Genomic DNA, 26,571 nt, shown 5'->3' with positions numbered 1-26,571 from the left:
TTTATACACTAAGTCTCTAGTTTATCCGTTTTGCTCATTACTAGCCGGATTATTATTTGTACTTATTGTAATATTCTTTACATAATTAATTTTTGTTCTCTTCTTATAGCAGAAAATTATATTTTACTAGTGCAGATGTTCAATTCTGACTTTTGCAGGACAAGTAATAGCACAATTGCTATAAGTTCAAATTTAAGAAATCAATATTGAATGATTGGTTTGGCTGAAAACAATAAAATGATTTTACATTCTCGCCGATTGTATTTCAAAAGATTTAAAACACCAATCTAATAACAAAACTATCATTATTCAACAAATTCGTTAGTATAAATTAAATGTTAATCACTATATTTTCAATAATTAATTTTATTGAATCCCAGAGCAGGGGATAACTATCACAGAAGTTGGGATTGTATCAAACGGACTCTAAGCAGCCTATTTCTTAACAAATGTATTATACAGAAAATTCTTTAGAAAATCATTTCTAGGAATTTTATTGTTTACTGATAGTCTTAATAAAAATATTTAATAGTGTCCTACATACTTTTGAGTACAGTTAATTGACTGTGAGAACTATTACCAAGCGTAACGTGTTTCAGATATGCAACAATTACATGCAGGGCTGTCAATGTATTTTAAAGAAGATAGATTCAGATTCCGGAGATAAGGAAGTGATTGTAGTAGTGGTTGTACTTATGATATTCCTTAATAGTCTATTAACAAAAATTCATTTTGAATGTTTAACTGGATATGAACTGGAATTTTATGCTACGTGAAAGTCCACATTGTATAAGATTTGTGTAATAGTCTTTAGTTCCATTTAATGTACAACATTTGTCCAAAATTCAAAGCAAGTTCTATATATTGCGTCAATTTTAGTATGTTTTAGGACGTTAAAACTGTTTAGCTGGAATTTTAAAACAGTTAGTTATTTCTAATTCCTAAATCCTTTACTCCAGTAAAATAAAATTACTAGATTAGAGCATTATACGGGAATTTAAATTACCCAATGTGACAAATAAAAGTTTATTTGCCAAATCAAAATAAAACAATACAATTAGGTGCTACTATTATCTAATTACCTTAATCATAAATTAATGAATAAACTTATTAACTAATAATATCAACATGTTTACAGATATATGTAATAACACAATAAGACAATTAATTACACAGTCATACAGAATCTTACTATTTTAAGTACACAACCGGTACATTTATGTTAACAATATAATTATTTCCTAACAATTCAACAATTTAAAAGTTTTAGAAAAAAAACAAATAAATGTGACTTTTATTAAATGTTATATTGATTGCATTACATTAAAAAAACAATACTATTATGTTGTTATTGTTAATACAACAATAATATTAGTAATATATTGCATACCTATTATGTATAGGTGTAAAAAACTATTTTGATTCATGGCTTTCACAATTATTAGTAACTAATCATTATTAATACGCCTCAGAATTTCAATTCATTGTAGGAACTCCATTGAATAGCTAGTATGGTATTCACTCAATAAGTAAAAAGCAGAGTTATAGACTAGAGTACATCTGAAAACTCACAAACATTTAGCTGTTGGATTTCACAGGAAGTATGACATAATAATTCAAACCGACGTATTCAAAATGTTGGTGCGCTTAAGTAATAAAGTAATATTTAAAAATAAACACTAAAGAGTATTGAGTAGGCTTTAGGTATAGTTTTTGATTCTACAAAAATAAAGAGTACGTTATTAAAGCGGAAGAGTCACAGGATAATCTGTTCTAATTTTGGAATCGATAACTATTTCTGCTGATAACTTTAGTTGATGTGAATGAGAGAAAAAAGGAGTCAGTTTTCCAAAATGGTAAAGTCGTTGGTTGCATGACTGGGACAAAGCTATGTTGTTGGGAGGGTATGTGGGCAAAGACTGCTAAGGTTGGGTAGTGATATGTTAGGCACACGGTGTGTGGCTGTAACTATGGGAGGGAGGGTATATGAGGGAGGAATCCTGCATTTGCTAGGCAGAGATTAGGTTTGGCGCCTGGTGGAAGAAGACAGTAGTTGTGGCTGCGACTGGGTTATGTGAGAGTAGACAGCTAATATTGCTGAGTAATGAAAAAGTTACGCGACTTGCTGGAGGATGTTTGTGTCTGTGGTTAGACAGGAATGGGAAAGGCTAAGGTAGTTTGGATAATTAAAAAGGGCACCTGGTGGGGGATGGTTGTGGCTGATATTGGGAGGGTATGAGGAAGGAAGACTGTTAAGGTTGTTGGGTAATGACAACGTTAGGCGCCTGGCGGGGGTTAGTTGTGGCTGAGATTTGTGAGGGTACGAGGAAGGAAGACTACTAAGGTTTTTGGGTAATGACAACGTTAGCCGCCTGGCGGGGGATGGTTGTGGCTGATATTGGGAGGGTATGAGGAAGGAAGACTACTAAGGTTTTTGGGTAATGACAACGTTAGCCGCCTGGCGGGGGATGGTTGTGGCTGATATTGGGAGGGTATGAGGAAGGAAGACTGCTAAGGTTTTTGGGTAATAACAACGTTAGGCGCCTGGCGGGGGATGGTTGTGGCTGATATTGTGAGGGTATGAGGAAGGAAGACTGCTAAGGTTGTTGGGTAATGACAACGTTAGGCGCCTGGCGGGGGTTGGTTGTGGCTGATATTGGGAGGGTATGAGGAAGGAAGACTGTTAAGGTTGTTGGGTAATGACAACGTTAGGCGTCTGGCGGGGAGAAGGTTGTGGCTGCGGTTGTAAAGGTGGGCGAGGATGAGAGTTCCTAGACCCCCTGGAGCCTCTGGAACCCCTCCTCTCGATGTCGTCGGACTCATTACCCTCGTCGATGACGGTGATATCGCGGAGTGAGGGGCGTGAGCTGTGCCGCCATCCTGAAGGTGGTCCGGGAATCGTCTTGGTTAACATGCGTGGACCTGCGAGTGTGATGACTATGGCTCCCAGTGGTGCGGTCATTGCGATACTTAGCACACATGTAACCAGCAGATGCTCAGCGTAGGACTTTTCGATGCCATGATCACGCCCCAACTTGCGAAGAGTATCTAATGCCACGGGACACAGAGCGGCCTGTGTGCATACAGTACGTGAGAAAATAAGGCTCAAAATTGCAATATGTGTTATACAAAATTTCAACTAAAAAAAGAAAATGCATATAGAATAACAGAACATAACCAAGCGAAACAGAATTATAAAAAACAAAGGTCGAAAATTTTCTTATTGATAATTTAATCTATGCAATGTTCTTACGTAAATGTTCATTAGTTCTATCGAGCAATTATTTTTATATCTTGTTAGTGTAAATTAGGTATTTTAGAAAGATTATTGTACTTGTACAATTACTTACTTAACGAAGGAGATTATTGCATGAACGTAGTTTATATATTTAGGTACGTGAGTGAAATTTTGTTAAGCTGCATAATGTAACAACATAAACTTTTTGTCATAAAAATGCTTTAGTACAACGCAAATTTTGCTTCTGAGAAAGTATTTCTTATGCAATTTGTTATTTTGTATTTTTTAAATAATGAAATAGTTGTCAATGTATGGTTATTTAACAATTATTGTAGGTAGTGTCTGAAATATAAATTTTCAAAAATTATCTCGATGTAATTTTTGGGAAAGGGTAGAAATGTTTTGGAAACTGGAGCGTATTCATGTTCTCATGAATTAAAATAAGGTCTGCTTTACCTGTACTGAAGCTTTCGCCATCCAAGATAAAGCGACAAAGAATTTTTCCTTCGTATTCAGTGATCCTCCTATAGCGACAAGAACAGTGGAGAAAATTCTTATCTGTAAACAAGCAAAACAATATTTTAAACAGTAAACATTAAATATTGCCACTAAAACATATATTGAGTTTCCTATTTCAATCTTCTTGTGGATTTAGTCATTTTTTCAGATGGTGACAAGGTTAAAATGGAGTTCTACTATAAAAATAATGCAACATGTGTTTTAGACAATTTTTATGGAGAACGGGCATTTTAAAACTGTTATTACATTTTGTTAACTTTTCTTAAGGTGTTTAACTTATTCTGCTACATTTTCTCTTCATACAATGCTTTAAAATTAGAGAACACATCTCCATTGATAGTGGTTTCAGCAATATAAGAGTATAAATATTACGTCTATGACATATGCTAGGAAGTTATCTAAGCTTCTATCCAATGCATCCATTACTGGAATTCAAGTAAGGCAGAAATATGTCCGGTTTTCAGGTAATTGAAACGATGTAAGTTTCAAAGGATTCTGGATTTTAAGATAAATAAATTTAAACAAAAATTAGAATAGTGTACAAGATTTTTGTTAAACATAGAACACACGAAAACTCTGATTTGCTATAAATACTGCTCTTGCGGCCAGCTCAAAGTGATAAGATCAGCTGAGATCATTATAGGCACACTCTCTGACCAGCTTCAAAGATCTATTCGACATTCTCTTGATCACCTAATAAATTTATGTCTTATAATCCCTAATCAGTCAGTTGTATAACACCTTTTCTTGATACGGTGTTACACACCAAACTCTTTCAATTAATATTTCACAACGTTAGTGGCTAAAATTGAATTTTTCCCTACTTTATAAACTAGTTAAGCGTAGCTTGGATGAATTTTCTTAATAACAAGAAACCTATATTCATACCAGGAACGTAATTAATATCCATGTAAAATTTCAGTACAATCAAACTTAGATGTAAAACAATCAAACAAAGGCACTATTGCATTTTTAATATTATAAGAATTAAAATAAGTTACGTAGTTAAACTCATTTTACTAACGTTCATAATTTAAATGACCCTTATTCATAGATAGACATTATTATTGGCTTTTAAGAATTACAAAGAATAATACTACTTTTGTTTAAAAAAAGTTATATTCATTAAAAGTAATATCTTAAGAATCGTTTGTAATTAAATTCACACAGTTAAAAAAAATTGATCCCAAAGACCACAATAGTTTTAAAACACCAATCAAATTATTTAATTTTTGGAAATCAAGTATATAAAGTTAGTCTAAATTACATCCCACGTATAAATCTGAATTGCTATTGGTCTCTATGTATGTACCAACATTATTTTCAGCCGAAATTAAAACTTTTACTTAAAACGATTTCCAAATGCGTTTTGTTAGATACCTTAATAAAGTTCTTTGTTGGTATCTGCATCATAAGACAATATGAAAGGTAACTCTTATAAGAAGTAGTAAATAAAAAGTAATGTAGTAAGTAGGGGTCTTTTTCGTTTAAGGGCCAGCACAAAAGACCCTAGCTTGCCTATTAAAAACTAAGATCACGCGATGCTTGCTCTTTTAGAAAAAAAATTAACTCGAACTTGCAAAGTCCAAGCCCAGATCAAGTCACCACGCTTTATTGTCGTACCTGGCAAAATCGAGTCTCTAATACAAAACTCCAATGTTGCAGCTATTCTGTCAGGTATTGCGTACAAGAAGCAATCTTGAGTCTCGCGACAAATACCACCAAAACCCCACAGTTGTGGGTATACTCTCCCAACTTGATGTTTGCGCCTGGGGAAACAGAGTTCATCAATTTCTACAGTACAACCCGGACCTTTTCATTACAGGCAAAAGATAAGCGGCGCGCGTTTATCACTGATAAGATAAGACGAGTTTATACTAGAAGTAACTTAGTACCTGGAATACTGCCCTACGAACTAATAACACCAAAAAAAACGATTAAATGCACTGTCAGTCAGGTATAGTATGTTTGTAAGATGCTGGCCCTTAAACGAAAAAGACCCGTAAGTAGTTAATAAGGAAAAAAACAGAATATACAGGGTTTTCATAAATGAATGGTGCAATTTTGAATGCTTATAAGCAATTTGCTATGCAAGGTAGAAAAATATGGTTGGCACCTCTGTATTCTTCAGCTCAATTAGTTTTATTGCTCTAATGTCAATATGGTGTATTTTCAACAAGATGGTGCGCCACCCCATTATAAGGACTTTGTTCGTGATGCTTTGAATGACAAGTTTGGACAAAGATGGATAGGTCGAGGTGGCCCAATAGCATGGCCTCCTAGAAGCCCGGATTTTACTCCATGCGATTTTTTTTGTGGAGATACGTGAAAAACATTGTTTATTCTCAGAAGATCCGTGATTTAGCTCATTTAAAGGAAAGGATTTATGAGGCAGTATCATCGGTTACAAGAGACATGCTGCACAGTGTATGGGCCGAGATCGACCACAGATTAGATGTCTGCAGAGCTATCGGTGGTGGACACATTGAAATGTACTAAATAAAATTGTTTTTAACGAGGATTCTAATGAAATAAATATTTTTAATGTACTTCGTACGGTTCTCTTTTTATTTTATGTTTAAATTGTACCATTCATTTATGAAAACCCTGTATTTTGAAGTACTTACGACGGCAGCAACTGCAATGGAACTTCCTGCCACGATAAAGATCTCAGTCGGAATTAGGTCCAGTCTAATTTGAGTTCCAGTTAGCGAGAAGAGAATTGGCTCAAACACCATCCAGAATATTTCAAATGCCGTTTGCACCGGATTCTGAAATTACATTACGTTATTATTTGTTAATAACAAGTTAGTTGCATATCTATTAAACATTAGAGATGGATGTGGTATCTTTAAAAATAGCTTACTCTAAGAAAATAATTACTTTCACGTAAGAATAAATACGTTTACAACATGTTTCGTAATAGCTATAAAACGAGGTTTGATTACGTAACACCACTTGTCACATAATTCTCTGTGGTTGCGTGTAATATTTTAATTAATTTCATTGCGCTAAATTTATCAAAGTAAAGGTATTTATTCTATAATTTCCTCGTTGCATTTTGATTACTCACAAGAGCAATGTAAACATTTTCCCTAAAACTCAGCCGAGTCCCTTGAATGAACTAGATATTTCTCATTTGGAAAGATTAGATTAGTTCGTTCTTGAGATGTAGGGCAGACAGACACACACAATTGAAATTAATCCCGAAAATTGAGTGTTAGGCTTCACTAACGCTCAGCTAATTAGTAAGTGATAAATTTAGCTCTCCTCGAGAATATGACCATTATTATATTAGATTACCAAAATCAAAATATTAGATTCTAAGGAAGAAAGTTATTACATTCCTATCTTTGTAATGTTTCAAGCTCTCAAAATTTATTTTACACTTTTAATTTTTATGAATCTGTATTACATTAATTCACTAAATTCACTAACGATCTAAATGTTATATAAAATTATAGATTCATACCGCGTGTAAAACAAATGCAATCGACGAGGGATATTAAAAATAATTAGGCTATCAATTTTAAGTTGAATGCAGTTTGTTGTCATACTCTATAATCTACCACCTAGGCTACTGATCCGTTTGCAAGCGTAAAAGGTAAATAAAGTGAATATAATGTATACAAATAATATATAATAAATATATAGAAATGAATATTATAAATGTCATTAAAAAACTTTGTTTGCTGGTGAATTTATAGTTTTGCGTCTTACTCTATGATAAAAAGTATATATTAACGAGTTTGACATTTAATGATAGATTAGCCAGTAAAGATCTGGGGAGTTCTTTAAAAATACAGCTTGTTTATAGTTACGTTTCTAAAAAAGAAAGGAAACAACTTGCAAATAATAAAGTCTAGTTTTAATGTCAAAAATAACGAAAAAAGGTACCAATGTATGCTTTTGAACAAAATAAAATTTTAGACTATTCCTAACTCAGAAACCTGGTTAAAACAAAGCTTCTATAACAGAGAAGTAAAAGTGTACTGTTTATTAAGTATGTAATGTTAGAATTTTAGGATTAAGGGAAAAACTGCTAAAACTGTTCCCAAAACTCACTAATTTTACCACGCTATGAAATTTGTTGACTTGAAGCAGTTTAATTCATTATAATTGTTTGAATTTATAAACTTTTAATAGCTAAGATGCTATTAAAAGTTAGCTTCTTAATTCTAGATTGAGATACAATATATTTAATAATCCAAAAATACATATTATCTCCTGTTGTTTTGGAACACTGCTTAATATAAGCACAATGTGTGTTTGTTATTTTTTCATAATAAGGACAAATTCGAGAAATTATATAAGCTAAGGTAGGAAATAAAGTCATGTTTTATGAATAAGGGTTGCTCTTATGACATAGAATCAAAATACATTTAATATATAAGCTTACTCAAAAAATGTAAGAAATTTTAATAGGTTTGTTTTTGGATAGTGGTTTTATTTTACGAAACAGAAAATTATAATATATTTTATACTAGTATTTATTTGAAATATATATATTCATAGTCTTCTAGTACTTTCCCCTGTTCCATTAGACAGGTTAATGTCATTTTTGCATTACCAAATTTATTGTTAATTTCGAATAAGTTATATGCAGTATTTTATTAGTTTTTGACATCAGGATTTCAAACGCTTACCACAATTATATGCTACACAAATAGAAGACCACGTTTCAATTATTGGAATACACCCCGTCTCCTGTTGTAATACCCTTAATGCATAAGGTTAAGGAAAACACGCGTAGGCTATGTACAAGATATTGTGTTCTGAAAAAGGCAATAGATTTGTTATGAAATTTAAGGAATATAATTGTAAAGTTGATATTCATAGGTAGACGTACGTCTTCAATTTCCCAGCCTTGAGTGCTCCAGACCCAGGAAGAAACGAATGACGCCGCCACGACGCCCAGAGGTCCGGCCCCCTCCAGTCCTATCATCTCGCTGCCGAATACAGCAATCAGACCTCCACCCAGTAGCATGAGGATACGCAGCGGCACCACAAACGGCTGGACAAACAAACAAACGATAGTAATGGCACCAACAATACTCGAGCAATTGTTCAGCCTTACTCCTTTACAGCTGTAAATATTTTTAGGATAATGCGGTTTAGGCTTATATGACTTTATTTTTCTGTTAATTATAAACATTAATGCTGATCTAATTTACATTTTAAGGGCTAAAAGTATTAAAAATTCAAAATTTCAATACACTTCAAAAAGTTTAATACACTGTGTATTCGGGTGGTTATAAATTAAACAATAATAAAGATAATTCAAATAGTTTCATTCGTTTTACCTGTATTATGGGACATGCGTGCACTTACAAATAATTTATTTAGTTTCTCATTAATTTGTGTAAGAATGTGTTTATACACATTGTCCCAAAGTGTGTTTCAGATTGAACTTAGTAATGTTGACATAAAAATAATGGATGTATCAAACATAAGGAAAATATGAGGTATATTGTTAGAATATTATGGTTTATTTCATAGTTTTCATAATTTTAAGAACTATTTATGAATTTTTGGTTATATGTGTTGTGAAAATTCAAACTGACACTTACTTTATATCAAATTACTTGTTGCTTGAATCTTGTATCCTGACCAGCACCACTAGATTGATAGCGTCATTATGATGCAACAATGAAATATTTTAAAGTAACTGTATAAAAACTATACACAATTAGTGGTGTATAAATTAATTTATAAGTTTCAAAGTACTTACAGAGTGGCAATGGTTCATGGAAATGAAAAGAAAACAGCCCAAAGAAATAAATATTGTCGAGAAAGTAAAACCTAGTTCATTACAGTTGCTTTTATGTATTATGTGAAATATTTAAAATGCAAAATAACTCTGAGAAGGCATTTTTACGTAAATACTTATACAAAGAAAGTACCCGTTTATACATGTTAACTGGTTCTAGCTTCTGAGCTATGAGGGGACTTTTGTTATAGTAAGCGATAAATCATAGAAATATCAATTTTCTAGTTTATTTTGATCAAATTTTAAAGCTATACTTACATCTCCTTTCTCTGGTACAAACTTGGATAGCAGTCCCCACAGAATACCGAAACCTACCCCACCAAAAACTGATATTGGGCCCAACGCAATGTTATACAGCAATGAATCTGAAAGAATACAAAGTGTATGGGTTAAGAAGACATAGATCATGATGTACAAAGACGTGTATGTTTAGTGTTTCATTATCAATTCAGGAAATGTAATATATATTTTGAAAATAGTTTGTATTGTGTTAGAGAATATGGTTAAATATATACATCTGAAAAAATATCACTTAAATTATTATAATTGTTATAATGGTTAGTATATTTTTTTTTTCTAAAAAAAATAAAAAATAAACTTTTAAACAGAGAGAGGAGTAAGGCAGGGAAGCATATTGTCACCTTTCCTTTTCAATATTATAATGGATGAAATTATTCTAGAAGTACAAGGAAACAGAGGAGCAGAAGAACTTAAGACGATAGCATATGCGGATGACATAATGATATGGGAAAATAGGGAAGAAGAGTTAGAACGAGAGTTGAAAAAATGGGCAAAAGTGGCGAAGAAATATGGTTTAGAGATGAACATACAAAAATGTAAAGTAATGAAAGTAGAGAGAAGGGAAGGAAATAACAAAGACGTGTTAGTTGAAGGAAAAAGACTTGAAAAGGTAAAGAATTCTGGTATTTAGGAAGTATCATAACAGATAGGGGCACAATAAGAGAAGAGATAGGAAACAGAATATATAAGAGTGGAAAGTTTTTCAATATGGTGAAGAAGATTGTGTGGAGTTGGAACATTGGGCAAAAATCAAAAGTATTGATGTATAAATCTTATTTCCAACCAATTTTATTATATGGAGCAGAGACGTGGACGTGGACTAAAAATGATTTAAGCAGATTGCAAGCTGCAGAAATGAGATTTTTAAGAGGGATAGAGAAGACTACAAGAAGAGATAGAATAAGGAACGAAATAACCAGAGAAAGATTGAAGGTAGTTTCACTGCAAGAGACAATGAGAAAGAAGAAGAATACAGTGGATGGGGCATGTGAAGAGGATGGCGGATAATAGAATGCCTAAATAGCACTGGAGAAGGAGGAAAGAGGAAGAAGACCAAGAGGAAGACCGAGAGGAAGATGGGAGGATCAAGTGTGGAAAGACATAGAGAGAAGGGGACTACAGAAAATGCAGGTGGAGGAAGAGGAGACCTGGAATGACAGACAAAAGTGGAGGAGGCTGTGTAAGACGACCCGTGATAACGGAAACGTCAGATGATAATGATGATGATGATGATAATGGTTAGTAAAAATGTTTATAATACACTATGACGGAGCTCTATGGCATTTATAAAACGTATGTAGTCATATATCAGGTAAATATTATTTTATTAATCCTACTTAAGAGGATTAAAGTTTTACCAGACTCTTATATCACGATTCATAGGTGTAGGAGCATTTCTGGTTCGAATTATATTACCGTCGCCGTAGCTGTCTACCTTGTTGCCCTGATCAAGAAAATACAAATACTTAGGTCTCGGAAACATATTTTGGTCACAATTCGCTAGCTTCTAACCCTTGTCATATACTTTCGGTCTACGATATTTCCAGTACTGCAGTAGTTTGCCTCGTAGAGACACGAAAAAATATGTACATAATTAGGACTGAGAAGCTTACTTAGGTTAAAAAGTCTACTTCCGGCCGTTTAAATTCACTTACATATATATGTATGTAGTTCTTGAAAATCTACTTTGGTCAAAAAACACCTATTTCCGGCTTTAGTAAATTACATACCGTCTAGGAAGTTTCCACCGCTATAGTTTTATTTGCCTTGTAGTTCTTATTATATGACAATATACATGCATAAGTAGGGCTGAGAATTTATGAGGTTTTTTTATTATAAGTCTTGAGGTTTTTCCAATTGCAGTTCCGGGAAATGGATAATTGAGGCATGTTATTGTTAATTACAGTTTTCTCTTAAGGCACTATTGAAATAGCTATATCACAATTTCAAAGAATCTCACCTGTTTGGAATACCAACAAACATTCACGCGTTTGTTCATTAAGGTTGGTTTTATAACAGGGATTAAATAGAATTTACAATGCATTAGGTGTTTTTAATTCGTCACTGCGCAATCTTGAGTAAAAGTTTCATATTAACTGGGTCTGCTATCTGCAATACACTACCAATCAAGCACCGTGACTTTAATATTTTATAAAATTAAAACACAAACATATGTTTCAGTCTCTTTGTTCAACTTCAGTTAAAAGTTTTAATAGTTGTTTAGTGTAACTTAAATGCTGTTATAAAATATAAATACTATATTAATGTAATGAAAGTAACTAAAACCCTTTTACTTTCATTACATTAATATATAAAGATAACTTTATAAGTGGAGTTAATAACATAATAAATACTATAATTTATTTTTAAAATTCAATTTATTCTACGTAACTTTCAAACTTCCTCTTCATATAAAACTTCCGCAGACTACAACAAATATTTCAAAACAATTTATTCGGACTGGTCCAGCTGTTCTACAGATTTATGCTTAGCAACACATTTTAAAATTAGTTTTTATTTATGAGATTCCATGTCTCTAACAAAAAAGCTGATTGCATCATGTGTTTGACAATAAAGAACATAAATGTTCTTGGGAAGTTATGTATTACCAAGTATTGACTTATCCATTTCTATTTTTTAAAGTCTTCCAGGATAAGGTTCGGTAGTTAGGTATTCTTTTAATACATTAATATATTATTCAACGAAACGACCTACTAATTTAGTAGAAATTGATTAACTTATTATATACTAGAAGGATAATTCTGTATTCGAGTAATAAACATGAAGTCAGTGTTGGGACTAAACTGTAAAATTATTATGCAACAATTAAATTCACATTTAATGATTTTTGAACTATTCATATATATAATAACTCTATCATAAAATTTTAGTAAAGTAAAGTAAAGATGTCTTATTTTACGAGGGGACATATTTACTTTACTTTACATGATCTAAAAAGGTATTGAGTTATTAAGCTCGTACAATTTTAGTTTATATAATTTAAAGATGTATATTTATGTTCAAAATAAAACAGTTTTATACGTCTGTCAGTTAATACAAAATCTAAATTTGCAATTATAACATGAACTTTAATCTTCTTGTTCAAAAGTTAATTTCCAGCCGTTAATATAAAAAATTTTCGAATCAGTAGATGCAAAATATGTAAACGAGCCGCAGTAAGTTTGCAGAGTAAGATAATTCTCCAATTCAACTTTTATGTAATCTACAATAATCATTCGCAGGGAAGAAATTTCATGTAATTAGCAAGTTTATCTATAAAAATCTGCCATCAACGAGCCAAATTGTTCATAAAATGTAATTTATATTCAATTGTATGGTAACGTTTTTATAAATTACTCCGGAACAGGATAAGTACCTTGCTTTAGTTTTTACTTTCATATATTTACATTCCATTTCGTATCGTAAAAGAGTTCCACAATAATCAAGGAAAATAAATTTCAATTTTCTTAAAAAAAAAAAAAAAAAAAAAAAAAAAAAACAGTAGCAGTCGTGGGACTGCCGATAGAAGTGAAAACGGAACTATTAAGTTGAGAGTAATTAAAACTATATGCAAAAATTATATGAAATTTTTTATGTTTTATTTATTAGTTACATATGATGGGTTAAACAAATCATGAACAAAATATAAATACAAAGTGGTTGAAAAAATAATTAATATACAATTATCTTAACAATATCTTAATAAAAACAATAAATGAACATATTTCATAAAATCTAAAATTATAATAACATTTTTTTAATTTTCCAATTTTAAAATCCACGAAAAAATATTATCAAATAACTATAAATCTATTTTACCACGCTAGTAAGATAAATCTTATACCGTAATAATACTCATTTCATGATGAAGAGGTTAAATATTAATAAACATAGAATACAAGTGAGTAAACACCGAGTGAACAACAGTGAGTTGAACACCGTTGTAAATAATACAGTTATTGCTACGGATAAAGTATATAATTGCAATAACAATTAAACCCACAATATTTTTAAAACTAATAAATTAGTTAAATTAACTTGGTTCTTTCGTAAAGGTATTTTTATTGCACAATAAACTAATTTATTGAGTTAATACGGTATCAGTGAGCCAATGCGCCAACTACAGTTCCGGCAGAAACGTTTACTCATCACTTCATACGCTACTACAGGCTAAACTAAACTTCCAATAAAAAAATGATAAATTACAAAAAAAAATATTCATCTATTTTCACACAACTTTCTCGCTGACAAATTTTGTCTGACCAAAAAATAAAAAAAATCCTCGCTTACTACTTTTTTCTTGTCATTGTAAACGCTATGTAAAATGTAAACAATAATCAAAATTATTTCGAAATTTTTTTAATATTTAAAAATGTAACCAATAGATTGCCAATATTAAGAGCTTTAATTTGGACGCATCTTACAGAATTGTACGACATTGGCTTCACTTTTAAATCGCGAGAGGAAGCCGTAAAGGTCACTGATTTTCGCAGTCTGTTTTCATACTCCGCCCGGGACAGTTTTAACACAGCGAGACTGACTTTTTCATGCAGGTTAGTAGTCCGCGGCCAAGTCTACGGTTAAAAAACACAGCGAGACTGACTTTTTCATGCAGGTTAGTATCATTAGCATGTCGGTGACGCGAACCGAGGATTTTACCCTCTACCAAAACGCTCAACGCGCCTAAAGAAGTTTTCACTTCAAAAAAAAAAAAAAAAAAAAAACATAGAAATCAACCAGGTAGTCAAATAACGACACGATTCTATAAGGTTCTTTCAGGTCCTTAATAATCAATGGTTGGATATAATTTTGTTTTAAATAAGGGTGAAATTGCAATAATATTCATTTCAGAATTTTGTGCTAAATATTGGCGACTAATATTGAACATTTTGACTAATTTGAACAAGAGGAAATACTCACGTTCGGAGAACATCAAGCTTTGAATGATGCCGAAAGCTGCGACGGAGGCAGCGTCATCTATGCCAGAGACAGCTATTACGACTGTGGGTATACCCTTGGCAACGCCGTAGCCCTTACTGCGAAGTCGAAACAGACACGGTACCACCACCGCAGGCGACACTGCTGCTTCGATTGCCCTGAAAGAGAGCACCAGACTCATTTTAAATAAGAAGTAAGCATGTGGTCTTAACCGCATGGAAAACGTTCAAACCATTGTGCAACACAAGTATTACACAGAGCTCCCTCTCTACTACAGTTTAATTAAAACAATTTGTAAATCAGACGTACGAAAATAGTACTTAAACTCTAAAAAACCTCTCAAAAACCACTTGCTGGAAAAAAAAGTTGTTCATTAATATTAACTATGTTACCATTTTTAGTGGTGCTCTCTTTTGCTGCCCCTAATTGTGTTGCCAGATGGGGTGGCAATCCCGCTTTAATGTTCATGGGGGCATTTGTTCAGCAAGCAAAACAAACATCAAACTAAACGAAATTGCATCAATTCTTAAAAAGACACCAGCACACCGCCAAACTAGGACCATAATTCAAAGTTAAACTATGGGTTTAAAGACTCCTTTTACACTATTAAATATTAGATAATCATATACCTTAGATATTATTCTATTGCATATGTTTATGAGTGCTGTAATATAATTATATGCAAGTGAATTACAGAGTTTGAAAGTGCTTGCTCGGTCGAGACTCTTCTGTGAATGAAGCTTAATTACTTTATTACCGATTCCATTGATACATCTATTTATATAAAAGAAAGTCGTGTTAGTTACACTATTTATAACTCAAGAGCGGCTGAACCGATTTGGCTGAAAATTGGTAAGGAGGTAGCTAAGAACTGGGAGAAGGACATAGGATACTTTTTATCCCGTTCCCGTGGTCAGGATTCCGCCCCACTGGTCTCTAAAAGTTAGGGAAATACCTGTAAGAAATGCATTGCAGCAAAAATATGTTATGAAGTGAAAGAGCCTTTTCAAATTTAATCAGCTGGTTCTTTGTAAACATATATAATGCGACAAAAGAAATATATGTTTATATAATTTAAAGTTGGTTCTCAGAACTCCGTGCGTACATATTCACTCGATCGAGACAACAAAGCAAGCTCAATCATCGCATCTGAGATATAACTAATTCGATCCAGAAGTGATACACGCGCAAAGCCTAAAATAAAAACCATACACAACTTCGCTTAACATCTGAAGCTCATAATCATTAGACTGTAATATGTACCTACAATATGCCTATTTTCGTTTCAAAATTACATTTAGCGCCATCATTTATTACATCGTATGTGCGCTAATGAATTCGACTTTTTGACTCCTGTCCACGCTGGGCTAATATAGTTCAATTATATACAAAAATCATAGAATATTGGAGAAAAATTCCAGTTATTTCACAGGTGCATATTGAGACTGTTTTAAAATTTTTATCTTTAACAGATCATGAGCTTGGAGTATCTTTCAGCGACTACTATTTATCTCAGAAGGGTTATAACGACATTCAAAAGAAATGTGCCTCCTATATCCCAATTTTTCAGTAGGAAATCGCGTGCGAAGCCGTGGGTAACTGATAGTATTTAATATATAAATGTTGATCATAATGATTATAATCCACTATGACTATTTATACCAACCCGGTGAGAAGAGCCCACATCCAAGGCATGTTAAGGAAGAAATGAGCACAGAGCACTATTATGCCTGCCTCGACACACCAAGGAACCAACCCTAACTTCAGCGTGGTGAAGAAGAGCCTCCTCATAGCTCCAGGATCCAAGTCAAGACCAGCTCGAGTCAGGATAATCACAAGAGCAATCCTCCTGTAAATTAACGACAGTAAATTACATACAACACAGGTCCTTAAATCACGGATGAAATTATGAGGTTGATGATTGAGGCTATGAACTGAAGTTATGCGGTATTAATTGTGTGAACAATATTATAGTTATTGGTTAGCTACACTATTTAAAAACGTGTGACATCGACTTTGAACCAGGACCTCAAAGGCTCCACAATCACTCTACCACTCTACATTTTTGGGATAACATTGGATGATTAACAAATTTTCGTGGAACAAACATTTTGTTTGCACCTTGACCAAAACTCGTGAAGAACAATGTACAAATACGTAAATTACACGGTTTTCAGTTGGAGGGTAAAGAACTAAAGTGATTAATTTTAGTGCAGTATGAATTTGAAGTAAATTTTTAAAAGCCTTAACATTTGGCGTTGGAGTAAGAATTTCACAAATATTGAATCAGGTAAAAAGCAAAGTAGACCATTAGTTTCAAACCAAACAGTTAAAATATGAGACTATCTTGTCTATCTTGAGAAGTCCGATAAATCTCTCCCTAGCAAAGTCTTGATTTGGGAATATCAGTAAGAACAATTCACAACAAGTTTTATACAAAAGCTCCATCTTCGTGCGATATCAGATGTGAATAAAATATCACGATTTGTATTTTTCTTTTAATCAAATAGCTAAAATCTAGTGAATATTGGATAACTCTATTTTTATATTGGATCCACGTTTCTTGTTAATGGGTTTGCTAATAGGCACAGAGTACGAATTTGGGCTTATTGACATCCTTATTAAACTTTTGATAGGAAAGAGTTAAATCAAAATTCAACGTTTGGTTTGCTCTGTCTGACATGCGATTAGGCGTTTTTTTTTTTTTTCAATAAACGAAATATTACTGGAATGATGTATCTGCAATCCTAGAGAACTATTGATTTCTCTGTAGATAAAAGGGAGAACCCTCTAAATAAAAAAACCCATTATTTGAGATACCTCAAAATCTATAGTTTTCAATCAGGTTTATTAGCATGAGTGACATTCGAGGAGTCCACACGTGACTCCATATGATTTTTGTCATTAGGGACATTCCAGAAATTTAGATTATTCTCAATAAACCACAATCTGGGTCATCTAAGAGAAAAAATAAGACACATAATATTCGATGTATCAAGAAAAATGTTTTAAAGCACGTGGGCTGAAACAGATAACCGTCTGGCTATCTGTAAAGCAACAAACCGTGGCCATTTTGAAGTGTACTAATATTCAAGCACATTTATTTTAAGTCAAAATTTAAAAATAAAAATCGTTCTATTGTAACTCTTTTTATTACATACTTATTTATTAATTATTCCATAACATTAGTTTATGAAAAGACTACATGGTTATATGTCTTGCTTGCAGGAAACATTGCACGATGCTTGCAGGAAATCGTACACTGGTCCCAAACGTATTACAGTTATAGAATTATAAAACATTATTACTGGACGTTGCAGTAAGTCCCTTTTTGATCATAGACTATGAGATTAATTTAGACTATTAAATCGAATTAAAAGTTTAATTATAAATTGTAATGAATCTAAATGTAGTAAAACTACATCGTTCAGCAACAGTAAAAAAGGTAATGGACATACTTATTTATATTGTCCACAAAAATGTGATTTGACTGTTTTTTTAATTTTATAAACTATACAGTATTTACCACCTACTAAAAAGATTTATTTACAATCATAGTTTTAGGGAAAATTATTAAGACTTTATTTTTATTTACTATGGGCTTTCAAGTTTGTTCTGAAATATTGCAGACTGAAAAAAGAATTAGGGGCTTATTGGGTCGATTAAATTAAACTCGTCCATTAGTGCAGTGTTGTAGAACATTTTTTCAACGATATTGCGTGTATTTTTGCAAGAAATTGTCATAGTAATTATTAAGTTTTGCCAAAAGAAAGTGCGATACGATAGTTTTTACATATGTTCAAACCCGAACTCATTTATTAACTTCCTCCTTTCAAATTATCGCCACATCTTTCAATTTGCAATTTTGCATAGCAACATAGTGACTGAACTGTTCCATCCATAGCATAATATTCACCTGAGAATAGCTGTAAAATATTTGTAAGGCCCATGAATGTTGATGAGGCCCACATTTGCGAACAGAACGCCAACAGCCAACATTCCGACGAGTCCTGGAAGGTTCATCATTCTGAATAAGTACCCGCCGAAATGGGCGGCCAGAACCAACATCGCGATGTCAAAGAGTTGACCTCCGGGAGCGACATCCTTGCCGACGACGGAGTAGACAATGCCCCAGGCCAGCACCAACAGAAGAGCCAAAGCAAACACTCGGGCCATGTGGCGATATGTAGGGCAGAAGGGATAGGGACAGATGCTCTGCCAGAAGGATGGCTCCCATCCTGGTCCTGTCTCTTTCTGGCGGCACTTGAAACACAACGTGTACCACCAGGATCTAAAACATAAATATTGATTATTTCCAATATTTGCATATCAATTTAATTGATTGTTAAAATATATGTAAAGCGAACATTTTAGAGCAGTCGGTTTTAAACCTCCTGATTTTAAATTTAAACAATGGAATTGATTAAACCTACAATTGAATAGATGTGTCATATTGAAACGAACTTACTTAAAAATAATCCTTTGAAACAAAGTTTGGATATTTTTACAAATTAAATTTTTGTTGCGCTTTTGTTGTATGAAGTTTCAAGGCTAATATAAGTGCTTTTATATTCTTCGAGTGTTGCAAGTAAAATATTTTATTGCTTCTTGTGAGGAACAAAGGGAAATTTTAGTGTATGTAGCTACAAGAAAAATTTATTTGAAATGAAATGAAAAATGCTTTTATTAGCAAGGCGGAGTTAGAGATATCAACCTCACTCCAAAACTCATCCTCATATTATATTTAGTAAATTTACTACCAAATTAAATTTGGGTGTCCGTATTTATATTCCACTAACAGAAATCCGTGTAAAATACCATTAAGTGTTTTTATAATAATAATTAGTTATAATAATACTTCATAATATATTACCTTGTAAGTGTTTGTGAGCGAACAAGGAAATCAAAATTTATAAGCTAAGCCTAAGAGATCTCATACGTATCAATGGGTACGTTTTTCTTACGTAACACAGACTGAAAAAATATACACCGCATAAAATTTAAAACTGAATTGATTCAATATATGTTATTCACGAAACATAAAAATACGTTTTTGTTTAAAAGAAATTACCATTTCAATATATTATAATTATAAAATGTGTGCATACTACACACAATCTTTGAGTTATGGACAAATTTGTGCAAGTTGTGAAGTCCGAGTTGGTGAAATTACAAACTCAACTAACCGTACTCTGAGTTATTCATGCGTCTAAGATAATTATTATTGCATTTATTGCTTTATTAACCCTTTTAGGAGTATGGACGTCATATGACGTCTCTTTTGATAGGCTGCAATGAGTAATGTATGAGATCCAAAAAAGTACCTAAAGGAGGAAAAAATTAAAATCTCTTACAAATGTTTATTTGCATTTTAAAGCTTGATAAAAAAGGACTACGTGTTCTACAGGTTAATATTTCAGTACTTTTCAAAATCAAATATCTTATTTCCTCACTACGGCAGACTCAATCAATATTTCCTGCAATTTGGACAACAGTAACAAACTAGATATTTGCCCAACAAATATATACAAGGAATAGCTAGTATAATGTGGTGGCATATTATGACAGCAATGTGATGCGCGTGCAACGCGACCTTGAGTCAGGGGGCTTCTACCGAGTGTATACTGCGATCTGGTGGTAAAATCAGATTACAAGTGAATGCGAGCACAAACATGGAAGTTAAGTATATTGCCGATAGATGGAACCACTTTACAGACAAATCTATTTAAAGACAATCAGTAATAGCAATGCATTTACAATAATACAAAAATACATAGGCTAAACGTCATATGACGTCCGTACTCTTTGGGTCACTATAAGAGTATACGTCATATGACGTCCTTACTCATTATGTAGAGTTTACACGCACTCCTTAAAGGGTGAAATTTATAATCAATCGAGTTGTGACCTCAAGATAGTTTTACCCCTCACTATGATGTTTATCAATTTAATCTGACTTTATATTTAATAAAAAAATATACGGTTTTGTTTTAGAAACCTGCTTACACTTCCGACTGGGCCGCATACTTGTGGAGATGTTCCAGGTTCAGCCTATTAGGGTTCTGCTGGTCAGAGTGTGCGTAGCCTGGTTCTGCCAACAGAACAGTTACACACAGTCATCACGGCTGACAAATTAGGAATAAAACGTATTGTATTGTTACATTACAGTATGCACGAGGAATATATCAGATTATATTACGAAATAGGCTGGATTATTCCTTTTTGGTTTAGACATAAGCTAAACATGAAATGTCATCATAGTTTATCAACTAAGCCCTGTACATTACGTATTATTTTTAATTATACTCTTAAGTACACCCTTATATAGTTTCTAAATTTTACAGCTTAGCCTGAAAATACATAGCATATTTTTATTTTAGTTCAGAAGGTGTTCTAAAACTGCCTGTCATTGAATCACCTGTGTTTGTCCAATAATGTTCAACCGAATTCTATGGATGGTCTACAAATGAAAAAGGTTTCGCAACAGCTTGCGAATAGTAGGGTACATGTGCTACTATGTTATATGACAGTAAACATAACTCCTCCATTATTTATAAACTATTTTTTTAAATTGCAATTTCGAGAAAATGGCCTCAGTCCGTATTTGTGCAAAGTGGTATTATTTCAATTTTTCCGTATTACAAATCTGAAGGCCACCCGCCAACTACAAAGTTAGTTTTTTCCCATGATATCCTTACATAGATACACTAAGGGAATGTTTTTCTAAAACACATTTATTCAGTAAAATAGTAGTAAGCAATAACCAAATAATTCACTTTTATTTTATTTGCATTCTAAAATAGCTGTTACTTCAATTAAATAAGGGTAAAACAATAAACAAATATTATTTATTACCACAATGTGATAATATACAATACTTAGTATTTAATAGATAGAGAATTAAAACGAGTTCTTGTTGCAATGTTTTCTTTAGTTTTAACTCATAACAGATTTACTTCTTTGAGAAAACAGTTTTTATAATCGGAAAATCATACATAATTTGTAATAATGAGAACAGCATGATTTAAATTTTAATAAAAATGAAATAAAAAAGTACTTGCTCCACTGAGACTCGAACCCGGATCTCTCACTTGCCTGTCATGCTACCATTACACCATAGAGTCCTTACTTTTTGAGATTACGTTATTTTGTATTTTACCGTTTATATCACACATATTTGTTTTAAATAATCAAACTAACATATGATTGCAAGAGTATGTTAACAAGTATACTATGTTTAAACAACTAACCCACAAAGTGTTGACGGTCTCCATTGTGCAGAATGTTCTTGCGGTAACTACCGGTGCTGATCTTCCGCTGTTTATCCACATCAGCCTGTATGGCATCAGAGGAAATGCTGACCTTCCTCTTCTGTTCTTCATGTGCGAAGCCAGTATTGACAACACCAGAAGGGGTGTGGAGGGCTGAGTGGAGGGGATGGCCGGACGTTGGTGCTACAGGGTGAGCAGGGGTCACCACTGTAGAGTGCTCCTTCCCGTCCTCCACAGCGGTCATTCTGGACAAATTAAATATCTTTTAATATGAGGACAAATATAAAATTAAATATTTGCCGAATAAACATGAGTAGATGAAGTGGTCAGTCATGGCTACAGGGTGGCTAGGGGTAACCATTTTTCCCCTGACCTCCACAATTGTTTTGAGGCGAGCAGAAATTAAAATGGAAATACTTGGTGAATAACCCTCTTTTGTAGTTTTAGTACGGTGCAGCAATAAACATGAAACTAATCAGGTAAAATTCATTTAACTACCAAGGAACATCCTTGAGAACAATTCCAATAACTAAATCTTACCATTAAACCATTTTGCGTGTCTTATATTTGGTTACATTAACAACTCTTATTACAGTTCAATGTGCTTTCCTTGTACTGCACTTTGTTATCAACACAATTCCTGAATACATTATTTAAAGAAATGCAATATATGATGTGGATTTGTATTTCTTTTAACAGTTAATCGTAGAATTCAGATGGTAGAAACAATCACTGCCAAACAGTGCGTTCTGGTTTTCGAATGCAGCGCGTGATAATTACAAAGATCTGAAAAATTTAATATGATTTGGTACTATGGCCACTACACACACGTTATTTACATGAAATTCGTTAAGGTCACTACGAATAATACAATTATTTTATAAGTTAAAATAATGGTAACAACTTGATCAGGCCAAATCTTTCAATAGTGTTACTGGGTTAATCAATAATTACAAGAATCGTTTAGTTATAAATATTTTGTTATATGTGTCTATAAATTGCTTAGATCCTTTTTGTGCTAGAAGTAATTTTCTGCTTTGGTATAAATAAAGATTTTTTGACGAGTGTTGAAAAATTGACCTTGATATTTAAATCTTATATTTGTATCCTATAGACAAGAAGAACATTTATTTAAAAACACAAATGTGTAATATATTATATGTATCAGGCTACATTTTTAAGTTACGTCGTAATTATACTTTTCCAGATGTCGTGTAGAGAAGAACATAATGATGAACAAATGGTGTCTTAGAAACCATTATCACTAACAAGTTCATTACGGAGAGCTCTCAATGGTCTTGTTAAATCTCACCCGGTTCAGTGTCTTCTGTCAACGATTTCAATGTTTCCGTCCTCTTCTTTCCGGTTTCATATTGTCAGGATGTAAGCCTTAAACTGCAGAGCCAGATATTAAAATTTTGTTTATTTATTGTTTACAACTGAAATCTCGGCAGTTCACTTGATAGTAATATTAAAGAAAATCCTATTTGTGTGTTAATGCATACACAGTGTATTGAAGTCTTTTACATTTTTGAACCATGCACTTTGTTTTACGAGTATATTCAATTTTATATTTTATTCACGATCTTTTCGTTCAATATAAAACAACCTTTTCAAGGTGTTAATATCGCACCTGCATATGACAGATCTTTGACCAAAAGTTATTTATGACTTAGTTAATGAAGGAAAGGACTAAAAATAAAACACAACTAACTAGGCTCACAGGGATGCAAAAATATTACCAACGACTTTCATCGCTATAATGATTGTAATGCTCCATAAGAGCGCAAATATATACTGTTGGCGAGAGAAAAGAAGAGACCTGGCCCGTGCCGGCGCACAGCTGTGTACTAGTGTGTTGCCGCCCGGTAATTTCAGGCGCTTCGCCCCACAGCCAACCCTGCGAATTGTTTATCCTAGCAATGGAACAGTGAAACAATAATGGAATTACGAAACAGGGCGCGCGGCAACATACTAGTAGTAACGCCTGCAAATTTCAGATAGGCCAGAATCCAGGTCTCTTCTTTTCTCTCGCCATCAGTATTTACGAGGTTATTTCACATTTGCTATTGGTATTATGATAGAAAACCAAATACATTTGTTTATGGCCTGTGGTAGGTAGGGCAATCCACAAAACCTGACTCTGATGTAATGTTGTGGACAACAATAAATCTGCCTGGGCAGTTTAATTATTGTGTCAACCACTGAAAACCAGTGGGATTTGTTATCATATAATGAAATGCAAGGTGATTAAGAAAAATAAACCTTATCTTAACTGAGCCTTCCTTATTTAAAGGAAACAGGATTTTTCCGGACATTTGTCATCGTTCAGTAATACAAAAAAATCAGTAACACTACGTTCTTGACCTGCAATCTGATCTCTTTTTCAGGCAAATACCTAACCTAACACATAATTACAAACCAGGTTGAAATATTTGAATGTAATTATTTTATTATTAAATTATTTATTCTACCATTTTATCTTTGCAATCTTGGTTACCCATGCGATCAACGTAACACTATTTCTTAAGGCTCAGAAAAATAATGTGAAGTTACATACACCAGCATCAAAATTATTTTTGCTAATATATATATATATATATATATATATATATTTATAAAATTTGTATAAGTGGCAATAGCCTAATTTAATTTAATTTCAATAAACATTGAATCACAAAAAGCACTTTCTCCGCCGGAATTCGAACCCGGATCCTCTAACTGTGGTGTATTGGTAGCACATTCACCCGGCAAGTGAGAGATCCGGGTTCGAGTCCCGGCGGAGCAAGTACTTTTTGTGATTAAATTTTTATCGAAATTAAATTACATATATACACTTTATATAATATATATATATATATATATATATATATATATATATATATATATATATATATATATTATATAAAGTTTTTGAATTTGCATGGCCTAACCATAGACCAAAGAAAGATAGGCTATATGGGCAGTCTCATATAAGGGCCATAATACAAGTTGAAACCAAACCACGTTCCCATATTGGTGAAAACACTTATCCAATGTCCATAATTTTGCGCTAGTTATTACATCACTCTGATTTATTAAATTGTTCGTAAAGTATAGTTATAGTTGTATTAAAGTTTTTTACTGTTGCACATTAGTACATTTACATGATGAAAAACGTGTTAATAAGTCCAGTTTTTTTTTTTACTTTTATAATAATAAAATACAAATATTAGTCTCAAAACTCTTCTTAACTTACAAAAAACCATAAAAAGACCTTGAGTAAGAATTTTTTTTATTATTTGGTCAAGCGGTGTTTGTCATGGGGTAAAATAACAAAAAACATCTGAATACACATTTTTTATTAATTTTTTTTTAGTATTTTTTTTCAACATTTTTTTTAGGATTTGAAAAAGCACGCGAGAGTCGACCATCGAACAAAGCCTCTACGCGACTTACCCGGTATTATAAGTATATTAAATTCTTATTGAACTAGCCCATTAAGTCTTCTGCATTCAATTACTTTTATAGTTTCATTTTCTCAAATAAAGTGAAGATAAAATCTGTAATTATTATTTGATTACTTGGTTCAATAAAACTATTTTGAAGATAAAATAATAATAATATGATTGTGTATTGTCCTTAAATTATGAATTAGAGTATTGAATGCAACAATAAGTGTATATATTGTATAAATTTTATGCTCTGGACAAGTTTATAACATGTTCAAAAGCCTACATTAAATGTGCTATTATTACTTATCAAATGACCTAAGTTTTACGAATTCTGTTGTGTAAGAATACATAATATTAATGATGAGTAATAATTTGTGGGAGTGAAATAATGAGACTCGATGCTGAGTAGTGTGAATTGCTCGTGGATTTCTCCACCACTCATTATTGGTAAAACCACTTTAATCCCGTCTGACTTGCTGTTTGCCTAATCCCAGTTTACTTCTTTCTTTGGTCTATGGTACTTAAACACTCACACCTATTTGGTTCATTAAATATTTATTACAGAAATATTTAAAAACAAAGTGTGAATATGAGCTAAAATTTTATTTTAAATCACCTCAAGTACACAATGTCTCATTAAAATGTTTACTTAAAATATGCAATCTGTGTTTGGGTTTTTTATTGTAAATTATATAGGTATTTTTGTTACTACTTACGTTAATATTTATTACAAATTATATACATTCTATTTATTGTTGTTACTATATCGTTCTTGGATTACAAATTATTTATTTTCTATTTATTGTTATGTTTTTTTTTTGTATTAGTATTAAAGTCCAGTTGCACATTTGGCTTGACCCTTTATATTTAATTCAATATAGTCATCCTGTACATGAAATTATGTTTATTGTGAATTGGTCTTTTGAACGTTGGAAGGAAATAAATAAATACCTATACATGTGAACCAAACTACTGTACATTTCGAGGAAAATATTTTCAACGCAAAGTTACTTATGTGGAATTCGAATTGGAATTTGTTCAATAATTCAATTTATAACAGTTACGTATGTAGTTCTTTACTTAAATTGTACTATACGATAA

At 32.5% G+C, this 26,571-nt stretch overlaps 1 protein-coding gene across 4 annotated transcripts in view; it reads right to left on the bottom strand.

Moving 5' to 3' along the window:
• Window positions 1-1,012: 1,012 nt before the first annotated feature.
• Window positions 1,013-26,571, bottom strand: part of LOC124364947 (sodium/hydrogen exchanger 9B2) — an 87,561-nt gene continuing 62,002 nt past the window's right edge. For all 4 annotated transcript variants that reach the window (XM_046820792.1, XM_046820794.1, XM_046820795.1 and 1 more), the window contains 10 exons: window positions 22,016-22,281; window positions 20,772-20,856; window positions 18,682-19,056; window positions 16,432-16,614; window positions 14,748-14,923; window positions 9,786-9,892; window positions 8,607-8,771; window positions 6,385-6,528; window positions 3,695-3,796; window positions 1,013-3,073 (listed from right to left, as the gene is read on the bottom strand). In XM_046820792.1, the coding sequence (XP_046676748.1) occupies window positions 2,684-3,073; window positions 3,695-3,796; window positions 6,385-6,528; window positions 8,607-8,771; window positions 9,786-9,892; window positions 14,748-14,923; window positions 16,432-16,614; window positions 18,682-19,056; window positions 20,772-20,856; window positions 22,016-22,281 (1,993 nt within the window). In that variant the 3' untranslated portion in view covers window positions 1,013-2,683. The remainder of the gene's footprint in view (window positions 3,074-3,694; window positions 3,797-6,384; window positions 6,529-8,606; window positions 8,772-9,785; window positions 9,893-14,747; window positions 14,924-16,431; window positions 16,615-18,681; window positions 19,057-20,771; window positions 20,857-22,015; window positions 22,282-26,571) is intronic.

Source organism: Homalodisca vitripennis, chromosome 6, assembly GCF_021130785.1.
Source record: "Homalodisca vitripennis isolate AUS2020 chromosome 6, UT_GWSS_2.1, whole genome shotgun sequence".
Taxonomy (NCBI): Eukaryota; Metazoa; Arthropoda; class Insecta; order Hemiptera; family Cicadellidae; genus Homalodisca; species Homalodisca vitripennis.
This window is presented reverse-complemented; position numbering and strand designations above follow the sequence as displayed.